A 15,140-nucleotide genomic window follows, 5' to 3' on the forward strand; every position below is an offset into this window, starting at 1 on the left:
ACAGATACCCGTGCCTTATAGCGCAAGGGAGGCAATAGTCGGTGCCGCTCTGAAATGTTGTACTCCGCACTGGACATTTGGTTTGGGGCTCCAGTGGCCTGATTAAGTCTGTTCAAAGAGGTCTGGGGGCGGGAGGCTTACAAATGAGATTGTATGTAAAAAATGGTGGGAGGAAGAGAAAGGTGTGTCCTGATCCAAGACATCCCCTTGAACTTGAAGCTGTTCTCAAATTCATGGAGGGATTTTATGTAGAATGTCGTGGCCATGGGAACACAGATTTCCATAACTCATACTATTCCAAAGAACACAGGACTAGAAAGATGGTCAGTCCCCAGCCACAGAAAGTGTAAGCAGTATGAATAACGTGATGTGAACAGCAGCAAGAGTCATCTTTTGAAGATTTATTATTTTTATTGCATAGTATATGTGCACACACATGTACATCACATTCACACAGATACCCTAGAAGGTGGGAATTGGATCCCCTGAACCTGTGTTACAGGCTGTTGTTAACCATATGGTATCACTGCAGTGCTCTTAACTGCTAGGCCATCTCTAACCCCATGGAAGGGATTTTAATACCAACATGAAGTAGAATTCTTCAATTCATTGGAATCCACTATTCCTTCACTACGGTCTGTTGGCATCTGAGTTTGATATCCAAACTGTAAAGTGGGTTGTTGCAGGTGCTCAGCATTAACCTCTTGAATCCAGGAGGTTAGTATATTATTATATTATTGTTAATGTAAAGGTCTGGGGATTCACAACTGAACTGTCCCTAGTGAAACCCACATGGATCAGGACTATTTACAATCCCATGTAAAACGGTCAAACGAAGGCACAAGGTATCCGAGGAGTTGCGACAACTCATCAGTCAGCGAGGGTGGAAAGACACGTAGACCCCCTCAGAGAACACTTCAAAGACTGTGTTTGTGTATGCTATGCAGTAGGTGTGAGTTTGGAATCACAGCAACTGAGACGCACAGAATCAGCAGACGCCACAGGCCATCTCTTGACTCTGACTCTCTGACTGCAGAATACAGCACACCTGGCTGGGCTGCTGCTCCACACATGCGCAGATCTTTGGGGAGCGGCTCTGGCCATTACAGCACTCACAGCTACTGTGGAGCTCCCACAGATGCTCACTCTGCAGCTCCTGATATGCCCGGCCAGAGCCTCTGATGGACTCTACCGATGGGAGCTTGTAGCAACTAAGCCTTTTCTTCAACTTCTGATGCTCTTCCAAACCCCACCCCTTTATCCATAAAAAGGAGTACTTCCTCCTGTCTTTGTCCCCTGGCTCCTGATCCTGATGCTAAGAATAAATGATTCCATGTGTGTATAAGGACATTGTGGTCCTGGATGATTTTTGCACTCACTTTCTCCTTGGTCCATCCTAAGAATGTTAGAGCAGGGGCTACTTGAAAGGGAGGACAGTTGCTCAAGGTCACAATGAAGAGACAAGCAGGCTTAGAGATACCTTATTGAAAATAGCACCTTCATGTTCCCATCCCCTGAGACTTGGTGTGTTCTGACTTAGGAGGATCATGCTGTCATGGGGCCCGCAGAGATCTCCCAGGATACTTAAGTCCAGAGTGGTCTGGATGGGTCCAGCATCACTGGTGTCCATTGAAGTCCCAGGGCTTCTTTGCAATAGAGCCAGCTTTTGAAAAGGAGAGCTACCATCGGGTACTGCAAAGGAGGGCTAGCATCGGGTACTATGCAAAGGAGGGCTAGCACTGGATATTAATCAAAGGAGGGCTAGCACTGGGTATTAATCAAAGGAGGGCTAGCACTGGGTACTAGTCAGAGACTGTCTGCTTTCACTTCATTTATCTCATAATGGCTATAAAATGAGTTAATTCACGACAGGCAAACTGTCGTGTGAGCATGGAAAAATCATCAAGAGTATTAATTTAATCAAGTAAAACTTAGAGCAAAATTAATATAACACATTTAATGGTATCATAGAATTAATGCCCGGCATGGCCATTAGGCATAGATGGTAAACAGCTTATATGAATGACTCTAATTAGAATTACTTTAGCAGAGCCAAATCAATTTTTAAGTTGCTCTCGTCCCACTTTATTGGTTCTCTGTATTTATATAGTTGTGTTTTGCTGCTTGAAGTTTTTCTTGATGCCATTTGCCATCCAGCGTCTGGGCTGTTTCGAATGTGTAAAGATGATTCAGGGCCCAAGAGAAAACACCTTGGTTCCTTTGAACCGTGTCTACTCTGGACCCCGAGCTGCCCCTATTTCACAACATAGTCCTTTTCTTCCTGCTTTCCCTCCACAGTTTTATTTCTGTTGTGATGGGTTAGCTGAGGGAGAAATCTGTCACTTCCAAGAAGAGATGCCTTACTCTGTCCAGAGGAAACTTGACATTCCTAGGATGTGGAGCAAACTCATAGACAGCCCTGGACTGTGAAATCAGGAGCAACTGGCATCTCCTGCCAAACGTGCCCTGAAACCACCATGCAATTGCTTCAAGTTTTTGGGTCCCAGGGGAGAGCTGTGACCTGGAATTCAGGGTCTGAGATGATGACCCTGACCATTGTCTCTCATTCAGGTTCTTTGGTTTGGGTCCAATGCGTAGATTCTGAGAGCTGGAAGGAACCCTTGTTGCTTGATAAGTACATGTGGTGAAGCCATCTCCCCCCCAGCAGAGGTAAGAGCAGTGACTGGGCCATGGCAAAGTCGGGGGCAGTGCAGGAAGCCTGGGCTGAGATCAGAGTCCCAAGTGGACCTGGGTAAAGGGATGGAAGGCTTTAAATTTCGTTCAGTAACTTCTTAGAGCTGACATCGAGGGCTGCTTCCTCCATTAATAATGTAGTCACCCATGAAGGTCAGAGTCGGTTTGCCATCTTGGAGTTTAGAGTGCCAAGTGACAATTTGTGTGTGTGTGTGTGTGTGTGTGTGTGTGTGTGTGTGTGTGTGTGCATTATGTATTTAAAATGGTTCTTGAGAGCCACACCACCAAGCTGGGGTTCTTTCTGCAACAGGGGGAAAGTGTGGGAGGTAGGGACCAGACAGAGAGAAAAAGAAAGTCTCAATGCATAACAAGAGAAAGGTTACGAAAATGTGGGCTCTGTTGGTGAAGTGCTTGCCTTGAAAGTACCAGGATCTACCTGAGTTCCATCCTCAGGACCCACACTTTAAAAAATCCAGGCACAGTGGCATGTGCTTATCCCACTACTCGTGTCCTGAGGGTTCCTAGAGTGGGAGAGGATGCTGAGAGTCAGAGCAGGAATAGGTCATCTCAGTGTCACCATCAGTCATTAACCGGAGCCACCTGTCTCCTGCTGTGCATCTGTGGCCCTTTACCTGGGACGGCACAAAGCCCTGTCCTTTGCATCAGGCCACTGTCATCACAAAATCTTTGTGAATGGCATGGACTTAAGCTCACAATTGCACGAGGGCCCTCTGTTGGCACAGTGTCAGGGTTGATATAGAGAAGCAGAGACTACATCCAGACTGGAAATAGGACCCACCAAGACACTGGGCAGCAAGGAATCCCTACAGGGAATGACTTCAGACTGTCTACCTGCAGAGGCATCAGAGGGAATAGGGATGGAGAGTGCAGGAGGCCAGGGCTCAGGGCTGGAGTAAAGCAGAGTCCAGGAAGAGATCTGGGGCAGCTTCACTAGGGAGTGCATGGGTGGTCTGCAGTGGTCTGGAAGACAGCGGAGCGTCCAAGTTACCGTTTACCAGCTGGCCTCTGTGAGCTGCAGCCCTGTGTGGTTAGTCAACCCGAGAGACTGATCCTGAAGCCTGGGCTGGCCTGAAGAAGGCAGTCCCTCAACCACCCACATCCCCAGGGACTCATCTCCAGGAACTGTTACTGTAGGATAAGTGGATCTTGGGAAGGACCCTGTCAGCTTCTCCTTTTGTCACCTCCAGGAAAATTGCGGCTTATGATGAAGAAATCCAGCATCTCTATGAGGAGATGGAACAGCAGATCAAAAGCGAAAGGGAGCAGTTCCTCCTAAAAGTGAGTGTTGCACTCCTGGCCTGGCACTGGGGTATGGCTGCTTGGCTCGTGGACTCTGAACACCTTACCCCATTAAGATCCCAGCACACTCCTGTGACTGTCTTCTTTTGCACTAATGTTCAAGCCATTTATCACCTTCAAGCAAAATATACAGTGTGCTTATTTATTTTTATTCCACATTGTCTGCCCCTACTACCATGTAAGTTCATTTACTTACTAATCCAACCTCAGTTTCTAGACAAGCCTGGACTGTAAGAGATGCCCCACAGGTATTTGCTCAAGTGGTATGTGAGTGAGGAGGTGGGCGCATGGGGGTGTGGGTGGATGAACTGACAGAAAAGAAGGGAGAACAGGAGGGAGGGAGCCAGGGATGAGAAAGGAGGGATGGATAGAGGGATGGATGGATGAAGAAAGATAAATGGATGGATTGTCGGTGTATGGATAGGAAAGGAGACAAAAGGGAGAGCAAGAAGGAAATGAGGAAGGAAGGAAGGAAGGAAGGAAGGAAGGAAGGAAGGAAGGAAGAAAAGGAAGAAAGGAAGGAAGGAAGGTGGGATGGATGGATTACAGAGCATGCTTTTGCAGCTAAAGCAACCTGTACATTGGGTATCATCACTCAGTAGAGTCCTGCACGTATATAACAGGCCCATCAAAGCACACCAGCCCATTTCATTCTGCAAGCAGCAGCCCCAGAGGAGACAGTAGAAACCAGGCTGTCCACATTTCCTCTTAAACAACTAGAAAATACAATCACCAAGACAAATCAAGACCACCATCTTCAGCACTGGGAGAGAAAATGTGGCACTTGCACCCCGTGTTCCTGGTGTACCCACATTCCTAATGTACCCTGTTCCTGGCATACCCCTTCCCAGTGTACCCTGCTTCTGTTGCAGCCATGTTCCTGGCATACCCCTGCTCCTAAGGCACCCTGGTTCTAGGGTATCCCCTATTCCTGGTGCACCTTGTTCCTAATGAACCCCTTGTCCTCAGTGTGTTCCTATTCCCAGGGCATCCTATTCTTCGTGCACACCATGTTCCTAGCATACCCCTGTCCCCAGCGTACCCCTGTTCTGGCGCACCTCCTTCCCGGTGCTCTCCTGTTACTACACCTTTCCAGCCTTTGATGTTTTATTTGGAGGTGAGGACTGGTAAGCAGAGGTCCCTCTCCTCTACCAAGCCCAAGCTAAGCAAGATCTGTTTTGGTGCATCCTATTTGAAAAACCAAAAACGGAAACTCAGGAAACTCTGTTCTCCCTCCTGCAATTGTCTCCCTCACTCTGTGAGTTCTCAGCAAAAGGCTGCTGGTCTTGGCTGGCAGCCTCTGCCGCCTCTCAGCGCTAAGCCCAGGCTATTGTCTCAGGCTCTTCACTTGATCCAGATTTCAATTTTCCACTGCTTTGGATTATCCACACCACTGCTCCACTTATAATCACAGATGCTATTCACACTGCAGGAAAATCAGAATGCCTTCCAGAAATAGCTGGCCAGAGCCCATGGAGCCTTGCCAGTATTACCAGACCACCCCTATCGTCCCTCGGTGCTTTGAGGCCTTCTGAGTGCTCCAGTGTTCAGAGAAACTGGATGTGGATGTGGATGTGGCAAACAGAATTCACACACGTCCATCATCAGACCTAAAATAGCTTCCAACAACAGCAGTTCCCCCACCTCTACAATAGGAAAGCCACCCCCCCTTCATCCCTGTGACAGGCTGCACAGAGGAGACAAGCTCCGAGGACATTTTGTCCCCTCTGCCCAGGTCATGGCTGTAGCCAAGGTATGCTTCCAGAAAAAAAAAGGGTGGGCTCAGGCATGGGGGCTGGGAGTGAGCAGAGGTTGTGGGAAGCAATGAAGAACAAGTTAGCATCATCTCAGAGGATCTGGCTCTGGTGCTGTGTCCTCTTCCTGCCTCTCCTTTCTCAGTTCTACATACCAGGCCCAGAGAGCTTCAACTTTTGCTGTGAACACGAAAGCTCCAAGGATGGCTTTGGCAGTGCCACTAAGCGATTAGATGCAGACTTTCACTGGTCCTGGAGTTAGGATAAGGATGCTGCTGTCTGTGACATCACATAAAAGGCCAGAGCCTCTGACCAGAGTTTGGATGCTGGCCATACCCATATCAGTATATTTGATCATGAGAAAAATACCCACTCCAGACTGGGAGATGCCTACAATGATGTCCCAACAGGGTCAATATCATACTCCATGTGCCCTGTGGGAATGGGTTCCTCAGCACGGGATTCAGAAACCAATAGCTATTCCAGCATATTTCATGGGGCCTTGCTCTGTGAAATGTGGCTGAGCAAAGTAACTTGGTTCCTTGCAGCTGACTTTCTTCTGACAAAGGTGAGGGCCGAGACTAAGTGGACCCCATGGGGGTCATTGCACATGGTTCAGAAGAGGATGGGCACAGGTCCTCCTGTATCTTCTCTGCTCATAGATCTGTTTGGATGTGAGCAAAGGAGCTGGTAACATCACCAGAAGAGGCATGAGCCTTTAGGCAAAGGTGGCCAAAGGTTTGAGAGCTAGGAGCAACTGTTTTCTGCCAGATGTGGTAGCCAGGACCCCTGTAGTTATCCAATGTAGCGCCTCATAGCTGGCCCGTCTCAAAGACATGTCTCTGCCATGGGCTATTCTGGGGCCTTCAGTAACTCCTGGTGTGTGTGTGTGTGTGTGTGTGTGTGTGTGTGTGTGTGTGTGTGCAGTTCATTCAGTAGCTTGTCCCTACCTTGCCATAGGTGGACACAGCTGGGGTGGTGGAGCCGTGCTGCGAGCAAAGGGCTATTGGCTTCCATTCTGCTGAAATCCAGAAACATGAAGGGAGTAAGATGAACAGTGCAGGGACTCAACCCCAAATTTCCTCCTCCTGGCTCTGCTGGGCATGGCCTGCCTCTGCCACCCCATACCATCTGGGACACTACAGCCAGACAACACCACATCTGTGCCCTCAGGACTTGGTAGCTTTGTGTGGAGAAGCCCAGTCTGGGCTGTGAGGTCAATAGGGTGTTGAATGCAGGACAGAGACATCAGGAGGAACACGGCCCGGGAATCCTGAGTCATGGTGGATGAGCAGAGAGCGCTCCCATCTTCTAGGAGGCCGGAGTAATGCCCTTGGGGAGGTGGCGCTTGCGTAAACCTCTCTGGATAACACACACAGGCTCTTCCGGGTATGAATTCTTTGACTCATCTCAGCCTTCTCTAAGTTTTAAATGCACTGTGCCCTGAGCTACTGTGGTTTAAGGGACCAGAGAGTGTCCAGGGTGAACTAGAATCTCCAAGTTGGAGGCCGTCTTAGATATTTATAGATGGGAGGTTGGCCAATGAGTCAGACTTGGCCTCCTCCTCGCCCTGTCCCGTTCCACCAATGGCTGTCCTTAGGTCATTGTGTTGGGTGGGGAAGCACGGTAAGGCCCTGCCGCAGGATGTGGCCATGTGCACTTTTTCTGCCTTATCTCTGAGCATCAGCTTGGTCTCATGGGTCCTCCGTGGTGGGGTAAGCGGGTCACTGAAGCCTGGGATTTCAGGAGGATTTGTGCCCCAGCTTGCCCAGTTGATGAAGGAGTTCAAGTGCATACTTCCAAGGCTGTAAGCCAGGTGTGAAGCGTGTAGGACCCACCGTCTTCTCTTCCGGGACCCACTGTCGTCTTCTCCTCCGGCTTGGCAGGACACGGAGAGGTTCCAGGCCCGCAGTAGGGAGCTGGAAAAGAAGCTGAGCGCCAAGGAGCAGGAGCTGGAGCGTCTTCTCCAGAAGCAGAGCAGGGTAGGTTACTGCGCAGACTCAGTGGCCCCTCAGCCGGGTCAACTCACCTTTGCCTCTGCCCCACCCCCTTGGCCACGCCCGCACGGATTTTAAACTTGCCCTGAGAAGACCCGTGTGTCTGCATGTGTCTTCATTTAAAGTCACCACAAGGTGGATATGTTGATATATGCGTGTAATCACACCGCTGGTGACGCTGAGGCAGGAGGTTTGTGAGTTCCAGGACAGCCTTGTGGGCATAGTTCAAAGTGCAGCCTGGGCTTTAGAGTGAGATCCTGTATCAAAATGCTAAAACTACTTTAAATGTTTTAAAATTTAAATGTAAGACCAAGTCACAAATGACCCTAGATGAAGCCACAATTGTGTGTTAAACCTAGAAAAGTTCCCATGCGTCACCCAATCCCCAGGGATCTGAGTAATTATGGATGTTAAACCTTGAAGTTGGATCAGGCATCCTGCAGAAAAAAGGAGGGACCCGAGGGAGTACAGAGACACTTGTGAGACACTGGTGCTTTAGGGGGAGTACAGACACAGCTGTCATCTTCCGCAAAGCTGAGGACAACCCTAGCTGGAAAAGGCTCCTTAAAGAACTGCCCACCTGAGTATAGAAATGGAATAATGAGTTTAAGTACTGTAAAAATAAAATGTGATCCCCCAAATTGACCTTGATAATATTCTAATAAATGTTTAATGGACAAAACAGAAAAAAAAGAACTGCCCACGTGCCTGGACAGAGTCCAATGACTTCCTCTGGGACACAGCTAGATGCAAACACAGGTCACTCCCCACTCAGTGCTTGGACAGAGAAATGGATTGAGTGGCACACTCTGCAAGGTGTCAGCTGTGCCTAGAGCTAAGGACACCTGGATCATGGTGCCAGGTTGCCAGGCAGCCTTGCTCAGCAGCCTCCTCAGGAAAGCAAGAAGTCACGGCAGGGGTGGGGGGGCAATGTACACAGGACACATGACAGGATGGATGACATGGAGCCACTGGCCTCCAGTCTCAGTCTGCTTGGTCCTGGAAGAAATCCAGCCCTCGACAGTCCCCAGACACATGGCTTTCCTAGGATCAGAGAAGACTATTTTTAACAATATGCAAACATAAGCTTGAAGATTCCCCCTGCTGAAGCTGGGACTGTTGCCCCTACTGATCGATAAGCTTTAGGTCTAGGCCTCTTCTTTGTAGCAAGAGGCTGCAAACCCTGGTAGCTGCCTTTCCAGTTTCCATCCTCAGTCATACCTGGCTTCACTCCTCTCTGTTAGGCATTAAATTCATAGCAGTTACATTTATCCCTCAAATGAATGATTGCCACTGCATTTAATTACTGCACGCTTGCCTAATAGAACAGGAGCCTCACGAGAGGCTTACGACATTCCTTGTGGCTGCTCTTCCCCCCTCACTGGCCACATTCACGAAGCTAAATTTATTACCATCTATTTGCCTTGGCGTGCTGCTTTGTCTGGGGAGGGTTGGAAGCCCCACAAAGCCTACTCACTAGCTGAGGAGAGCTGAAGTGATCAACATGCACATTTTTAAATTGCTTTAGGGATGCAAGAAAAAGCGTGGGGTCTGTTTGACCTGGTTTGGTTAGTTTTTTGTTTCTGTTTTTTTCAGAATCGCCAAAGTCCATGGGACTCACTCAGGCAAAGCTGTCTCTTAGATTAAGGGAACTAGGCTCCTGTAGCTGAGAGGAGAGAGGAGATGGATAAATTTCCTACCTGTGTTCATGCCAGGGAAGGTGGCTTTATGATGAGTGGCCACTTAACTGTTCTCTGTCCTCATCAGGGACCAAGGCAACGACACTGACTTCGAGGACAAAAGGGACGTTTCCTGCCCATGTTGCCTTTGGAGGGAAGACACGGGTCATCTGTAGAATTTTCCTCGCTAGCAATCCCATAGAATGAGCCACCCCAGGCCTATCTAGCAGTCCCATGTGGAGACTGGAAGGACAGAATGTGCTATGAATGTCACTCCTGCCTGCAGAAATGTCTGCACACATGTGATGGAGCAGAACAGTGCTTACTTCGGCTTGAAGGCAGTATGGAGCTGAGCCAGCAATGGCCCTGGCCCTGCTCATCCTTCCTCTGTCCCCTCTTTGCAGCTGGAAGGCCAGTGCACAGCTCTGCACAATGACAAACATGAAACCAAGGCTGAGAACACCAAGCTGAGACTCACCAACCAGGAGCTGGCCCGCGAGCTGGAGCGCACCTCCCAAGAACTCCAGGAGGCACAGCAGCAGCTGGAGAGCCTCCAGAGAGAGGCCTGTGAGCTGCAGCAGGAGAAGGAGATGTGAGTCCAGTCCCAGTCACTGTGGGCTGCTCTGCTGTGTCCTGGGGACCAGGATCTTTTCTTTCCAAAGACCTGTTTCCTGGCCTGTGTGTGAAATGGAGAGTTAGGTTCTTACTCGCTGAGATCCCTTTCTCTCCCTCCTCTTTTCTTCTTTCTTTCTCCAGCAGAGTTTCACTGTGTAGCTCAGATTGGCCTTGATCTTATCATTCTCCAGCATCATTCTCTTGAGTTCTGGGGTGACAGGAACAACCCCCAACACACACACACACACACACACACACACACACACACACATACACACACACCTGATTTTCTTTGAGACCTCTAACCTTCTTCCAAGGATCTGAGACTACTAAGCAAAGCAGTGCTGTGCTAGGCATGGCCAGAGGTTCACAAGAAATAGTCCTTGTCCTAGTTGCTTCCTGTTGTGCTAAAACACGGACCAAAAGCAACCGGGAGTGGAAAGAGTTTATTTGGCTTACGGGGTACAGTCTATCATCAAGAGAAACCAATGCAGGAACTCGAGGCAGGAACCCTGGAGGCGGGAACTGAACCATAGAACATGGGAGCATGCTGCTTACTGAATTATTTTGCAGCTCAGGGTCAACATGTTTCTTAAATAGCCCAGGTCCGTCTGCTAAGGACAATACTGCCCACAGTGGGCTGGGCCCTCATACATCTATTAGTAATCAAGAAAATGGCCCACAGACATGCCCATGGGCCAATCAGTGGAAGCAATTCTTCAACTGAAGTTCCCTCTTCCTAGGTATGTCAAGGTGGCAATCAGAATTAGTCATCAAGGCCCTGGTCTCTGGAAATGTATTATGCATATAGAAAGACTGGCTATTCTACCCACACGTAAGGAGGCAACCCGAGCAGAGGCTGAAGGAGGAGAGGGCCCTTGGTACCCGTTGAAGTCTAGAGACCAGAAACCTCAGGCAAATGAGAGTGGAAAGTCTTCAGATAATGCGACTGATGGGTGACAGGGCTCTGGAATCATGACTCAATCCCTAGCCATCTTTTTTCCAGCAGTATTCCTCTGAGAAGACTGTCTGAGCCCACAAGGAAGCCCCACATCTCTCAATATTTAGCTTCCTGTTCACTGATCTTAGTGCCTAGCCATTGTGCTCAGGCAGCTAGACAGAGGCAGAGCCATGCCCGACAGCAAACTGAGTGAGTCTTGGCCTACAGTGGAGGGGATGATGCCAAAGTAGCCCTTCACCTCTGGTGACCTTAGATTTTTTAGAATAAAGGACTCTGAGACCAGGCAAGGGTCTCTCTAATTTATTTGGTCATCCATTTATCTACATCCTCACTGATATCCTCACCTGACAAATGGTCATTGCAAATTATTCCATGCTAGGTACCTTGGGCCTTCAACACATCTTACCAAGGTCAAGAACTTAACCTCATCCCATTTGAACACACTGTATCCTTATGTGGCTGGCATATTGTCAGTCTGATTGATGGGTAAATGAAGTCCCAGATGTTAAATGCATACCTACTAACACCCCAGAGGATAATGAGCCTCCAGACACTCCCATTCACAGCTAAGGCCTCATTCGCTCACTCTTCACCTCTTTACAAACACACCCATTCTGCCAGAGATCGTTGTGTGCTTGAAAGGGTACCAGCGGTCTGGTTTCAGGGCCTGAGACGATAGGCTGACCAGCACTAAGGCTCTGCACATCCTAAGTGCCTTTGTTCAGAGTGAAAGCCCCCACTATGTGAGTGCCAGCAAGATTCTGGAACATAGAGTACATCCAAAATGCTCCCACCATTCTGTTCCCGTGTGAAGTCAGAACCCTTTGGGATGAATTGTCTGGATGACAGGGACAAACTGTGTTTGGCCTTGGAATGTCACTCTAATAAGGCATCTCAAATTGTAAGATTAACTAAATGACTCCCAAGAAGCTGACTTAGGGCAGAGCCCAGCCCCCATGCCAGTGCTTTGGACTGCTAGTGTTGGGGGGACCATGTGTTTCATCTCCAACAGGCTGAGTCGGCTCTTCCTGTCTGAGAATAGGGTGCCAAGGCAAAGGCACCTAACTCTATGACAGAATTAGGGAGTCAGGCACTTCAAAATGCAACCAAGCTCTCAAAACTGCAAACAACTGAAGGCAGAAACATCAAGACAGTGAAGGGAAACAAACATTTGTGCAGAGCATGACAGCTGAGCATAGGAAATTGGAAGCTTTCCCACGTCTTATCTTCATTAACGAAGCGATCTCTGAAAAGATGGAGGCAGGGGCGTGAGGAGGAAATGAACTAGGAGTGTCTTATGGATGTGATGGGCCCATGAGAGTCTTCCCCACCCAGAGAAGCCAGGGGAGAATGCAAGAGCTCTGGAGAATGGAGACTCAGACCAACACCAGTGACAGCACTGTAAGGCTCCCATTCACTGCCTTCACTGTTACTCGGGAATATTGGTGTCTCAGAAAAGCCACATGGACAGCTAAGATTAGGCCAAGGTCCAAAGCTCCTTCTACCACTGTTTCTGGTGTCTTTGTGGTGCAGTGTTGCTTCGGAGCTGCTGGGAGGGGGTAAGGAGCAGACAGGGAGTAAACAGACACACTCATTTATCAGCAAGCTTTCCAAATGGACAAAATTAATTTTCCCATTCTCTGAAAACACTGAAGGTAGGAAAACTAGATTTGGGGATGAGATTAAAAAAACCTCTCAAGCGGTGAGATAACACAAAAATGAAGGGCAGCTGAAAAGCTGCCCCTCTGAGCTGATTTTTAATTAACTTTTATCTCAAAGATATAGTTTAAGACAAGATACAAAAGAATGATTCCCCAAGAGAAGTCTGTCTCCTTCCATGACCCCTGTCTCCTGTGGATCCTGGAGTCTGCTATGCATGAGCAAATGCATCCTCATGTGCACACACACACACACACACACACACATGAACACATTTGCACAGACATAAGCACATGCATACACACAAATTCACACACACTGGTAAGCACACACTTATACACATGCACACATAAATACACATGCATGAACATAAGCATGCACACGCACACACATACACTTACACAAACACTTTCCTTTACAGACTGGTAGCAAGTCAGACATATGGACTTGTTTTGCCTTTTTCACTTAACAACATATTTTGTAGAATGTTCCATAGCTCATCTCTTTCCTAAAAACAAAGCCAACAGCAACTCCCTGAGGGAAACTACCAACTTCCTCCCAAGGATTATAACAAAAGGCAGCTGGTCCTCTCCTTCCCAGTCTGCTATCACTCAGGGAGAAGTGACCTCAAGCTCAGAGGGTCATAAAAGTATAGTCAGTCAAAAATCCAAGAGTCACTGCTTAAAGATACGCTTTGGTTAACACACAAAAACTGTGCTGGATATATCTGTATGTGTGCATATGTGTGTATTCTGAATTTTGATCACCAAAGAAACATGTGTTCACTGGACAGACAGATGAAAATGTATTTGCATAAATGCTCTCTCTCTCTCTCCCTCTGTCTCTCTCTCCCTCTGTCTCTGTCTCTGTCTCTCTCTCTCTGTGTGTGTGTGTGTGTGTGTGTGTGTGTGTGTGTGTGTATGTGTGTGTGTGTGTCCTGGTGCTGTACACAGAGGCAGAGAAGACTCAAATAGCATGAGACGTATAAACTGCCTTCTCAGTCAAACACTTAAGACACAGAGCTTGGCTCTGCAATGAGTTCCTGCCAGCAGCAGGTGACAACTTCTCTGCTGTCCCTGCCAGACAGCAATAGGAGCTGTGTAAGAGAGCCTCCTGAGCTGGGCACAGCCAGGACCCATGCAGGAGCACGCAAAGGCTGTATGTGTCGTGCTAAGCAGAGCAGAGTCCCAGACAGGGGCCCAGGGACCCAGTTTATATAATGGGAAATACACTGTTTTCCCTTAAGTTGAAATTAAATATAATTGGTAATAAAATGTGAGGAATTCACATCTCTGCAGGAGCCGGCAGAGTTGTGTTGCTTAATTAGGCTTGTCTGAGGTGAACTTAGAATTTGATTCAGTCTGTTATGGTCGTCGGGTGACTTTGTAATTATTCTGTAAAGAAGAAGAAAGGAAAGACACAGATGACGCTTAAGGGCTGATGTTACTAGGCGCTTAGTGGGAGGGTCCCTAGGCGGATGCTGATGTCAGCTGCTCAGTAATGACATTTGAAAGGTGGAAGAGGGGGGACTGTCCTCACAACCCAGTAAGCACAGTCAGATGGAAAGGGACAAATTTATCAGGCTGTTGGGTACTTTCTGCCAGAGAACCACAATGCTGTGGAAATGGGAACTCTGGGGCATTGGTGGTGAGATGGGAGAGTCGCTTGAATTCTATGCCGAGGTTCAGAGCCCAGTGGCACAGATAAGGCACAGTTGTGAACTTAAGTCCAGTGCTGCCCATTCTGTCATTTTCTCTCCCTCCCTCTCTCCCTCTGTCTCTCCCTCTCTCCCTCCCTCCCTCCCTCTGTCTCTCCCTCCCTCCCTCCCTCCCTCTGTCTCTCCCTCTCTCCCTCCCTCCCTCCCTCCCTCCCTCCCTGGGATGTGCATTTACTTGTGAGATGGTAGCTGAGCCCCCTCTTCTCTTCATCATGCCTGCCACTCACCGGGCTGTGTCTGCCTCCTCCTCAGAGAAGTGTACCGAGTGACAGAGAGTCTGCAGAGGGAGAAGTCTGGCCTCCTGAAGCAGCTGGATTTCCTAAGGTGGGTCTGTCTGGGACTTTTTCCCTGCCTGTACTCTGGAATAACACTAACTCCAAGTGTAATAGTATTTTCTCATCAGGACCGCCAGCCCACAAATAATGACATGGAGACATTCACTATGAAAGCTCCGCCTTAGCTTAGGCTTATTCCTAGCTAGTTCTTAGGATTTAAATTAGCCTGTATTTTTTTTAATCTACATCCTTCACGAGGCACATTATCTCATCTCTGTGCTGCCCATCCTGCTTCCTCTGTGTCTGGCTGGTGACCCCCTTTCTTCTTCCCAGAGTTCTCTCTCTTTGCTCAGAAGTCCTGCTTATAGTTTCCTGCCTAGCCATTGGTCATTCGGTTTTTTATTATACCACTAACAGCAATATCTCTTCACACGGTGTACAAGTATCCCACAGCAATCAAGGGTGCCCA

At 48.4% G+C, this 15,140-nt stretch overlaps 1 protein-coding gene across 6 annotated transcripts in view; it reads left to right on the forward strand.

Moving 5' to 3' along the window:
* Cracr2a (calcium release activated channel regulator 2A) overlaps positions 1–15,140 on the forward strand; it is a 104,830-nt gene that overhangs the window by 58,681 nt on the left and 31,009 nt on the right. For all 6 annotated transcript variants that reach the window (XM_040738163.1, XM_040738165.1, XM_040738166.1 and 3 more), the window contains 4 exons: positions 3,903–3,993; positions 7,655–7,750; positions 9,849–10,036; positions 14,649–14,720. In XM_040738163.1, coding sequence (XP_040594097.1) covers positions 3,903–3,993; positions 7,655–7,750; positions 9,849–10,036; positions 14,649–14,720 — 447 coding nt within the window. The remainder of the gene's footprint in view (positions 1–3,902; positions 3,994–7,654; positions 7,751–9,848; positions 10,037–14,648; positions 14,721–15,140) is intronic.

This window comes from Mesocricetus auratus, unplaced genomic scaffold (assembly GCF_017639785.1).
Source record: "Mesocricetus auratus isolate SY011 unplaced genomic scaffold, BCM_Maur_2.0 Super-Scaffold_100676, whole genome shotgun sequence".
Lineage (NCBI taxonomy): Eukaryota > Metazoa > Chordata > Mammalia > Rodentia > Cricetidae > Mesocricetus > Mesocricetus auratus.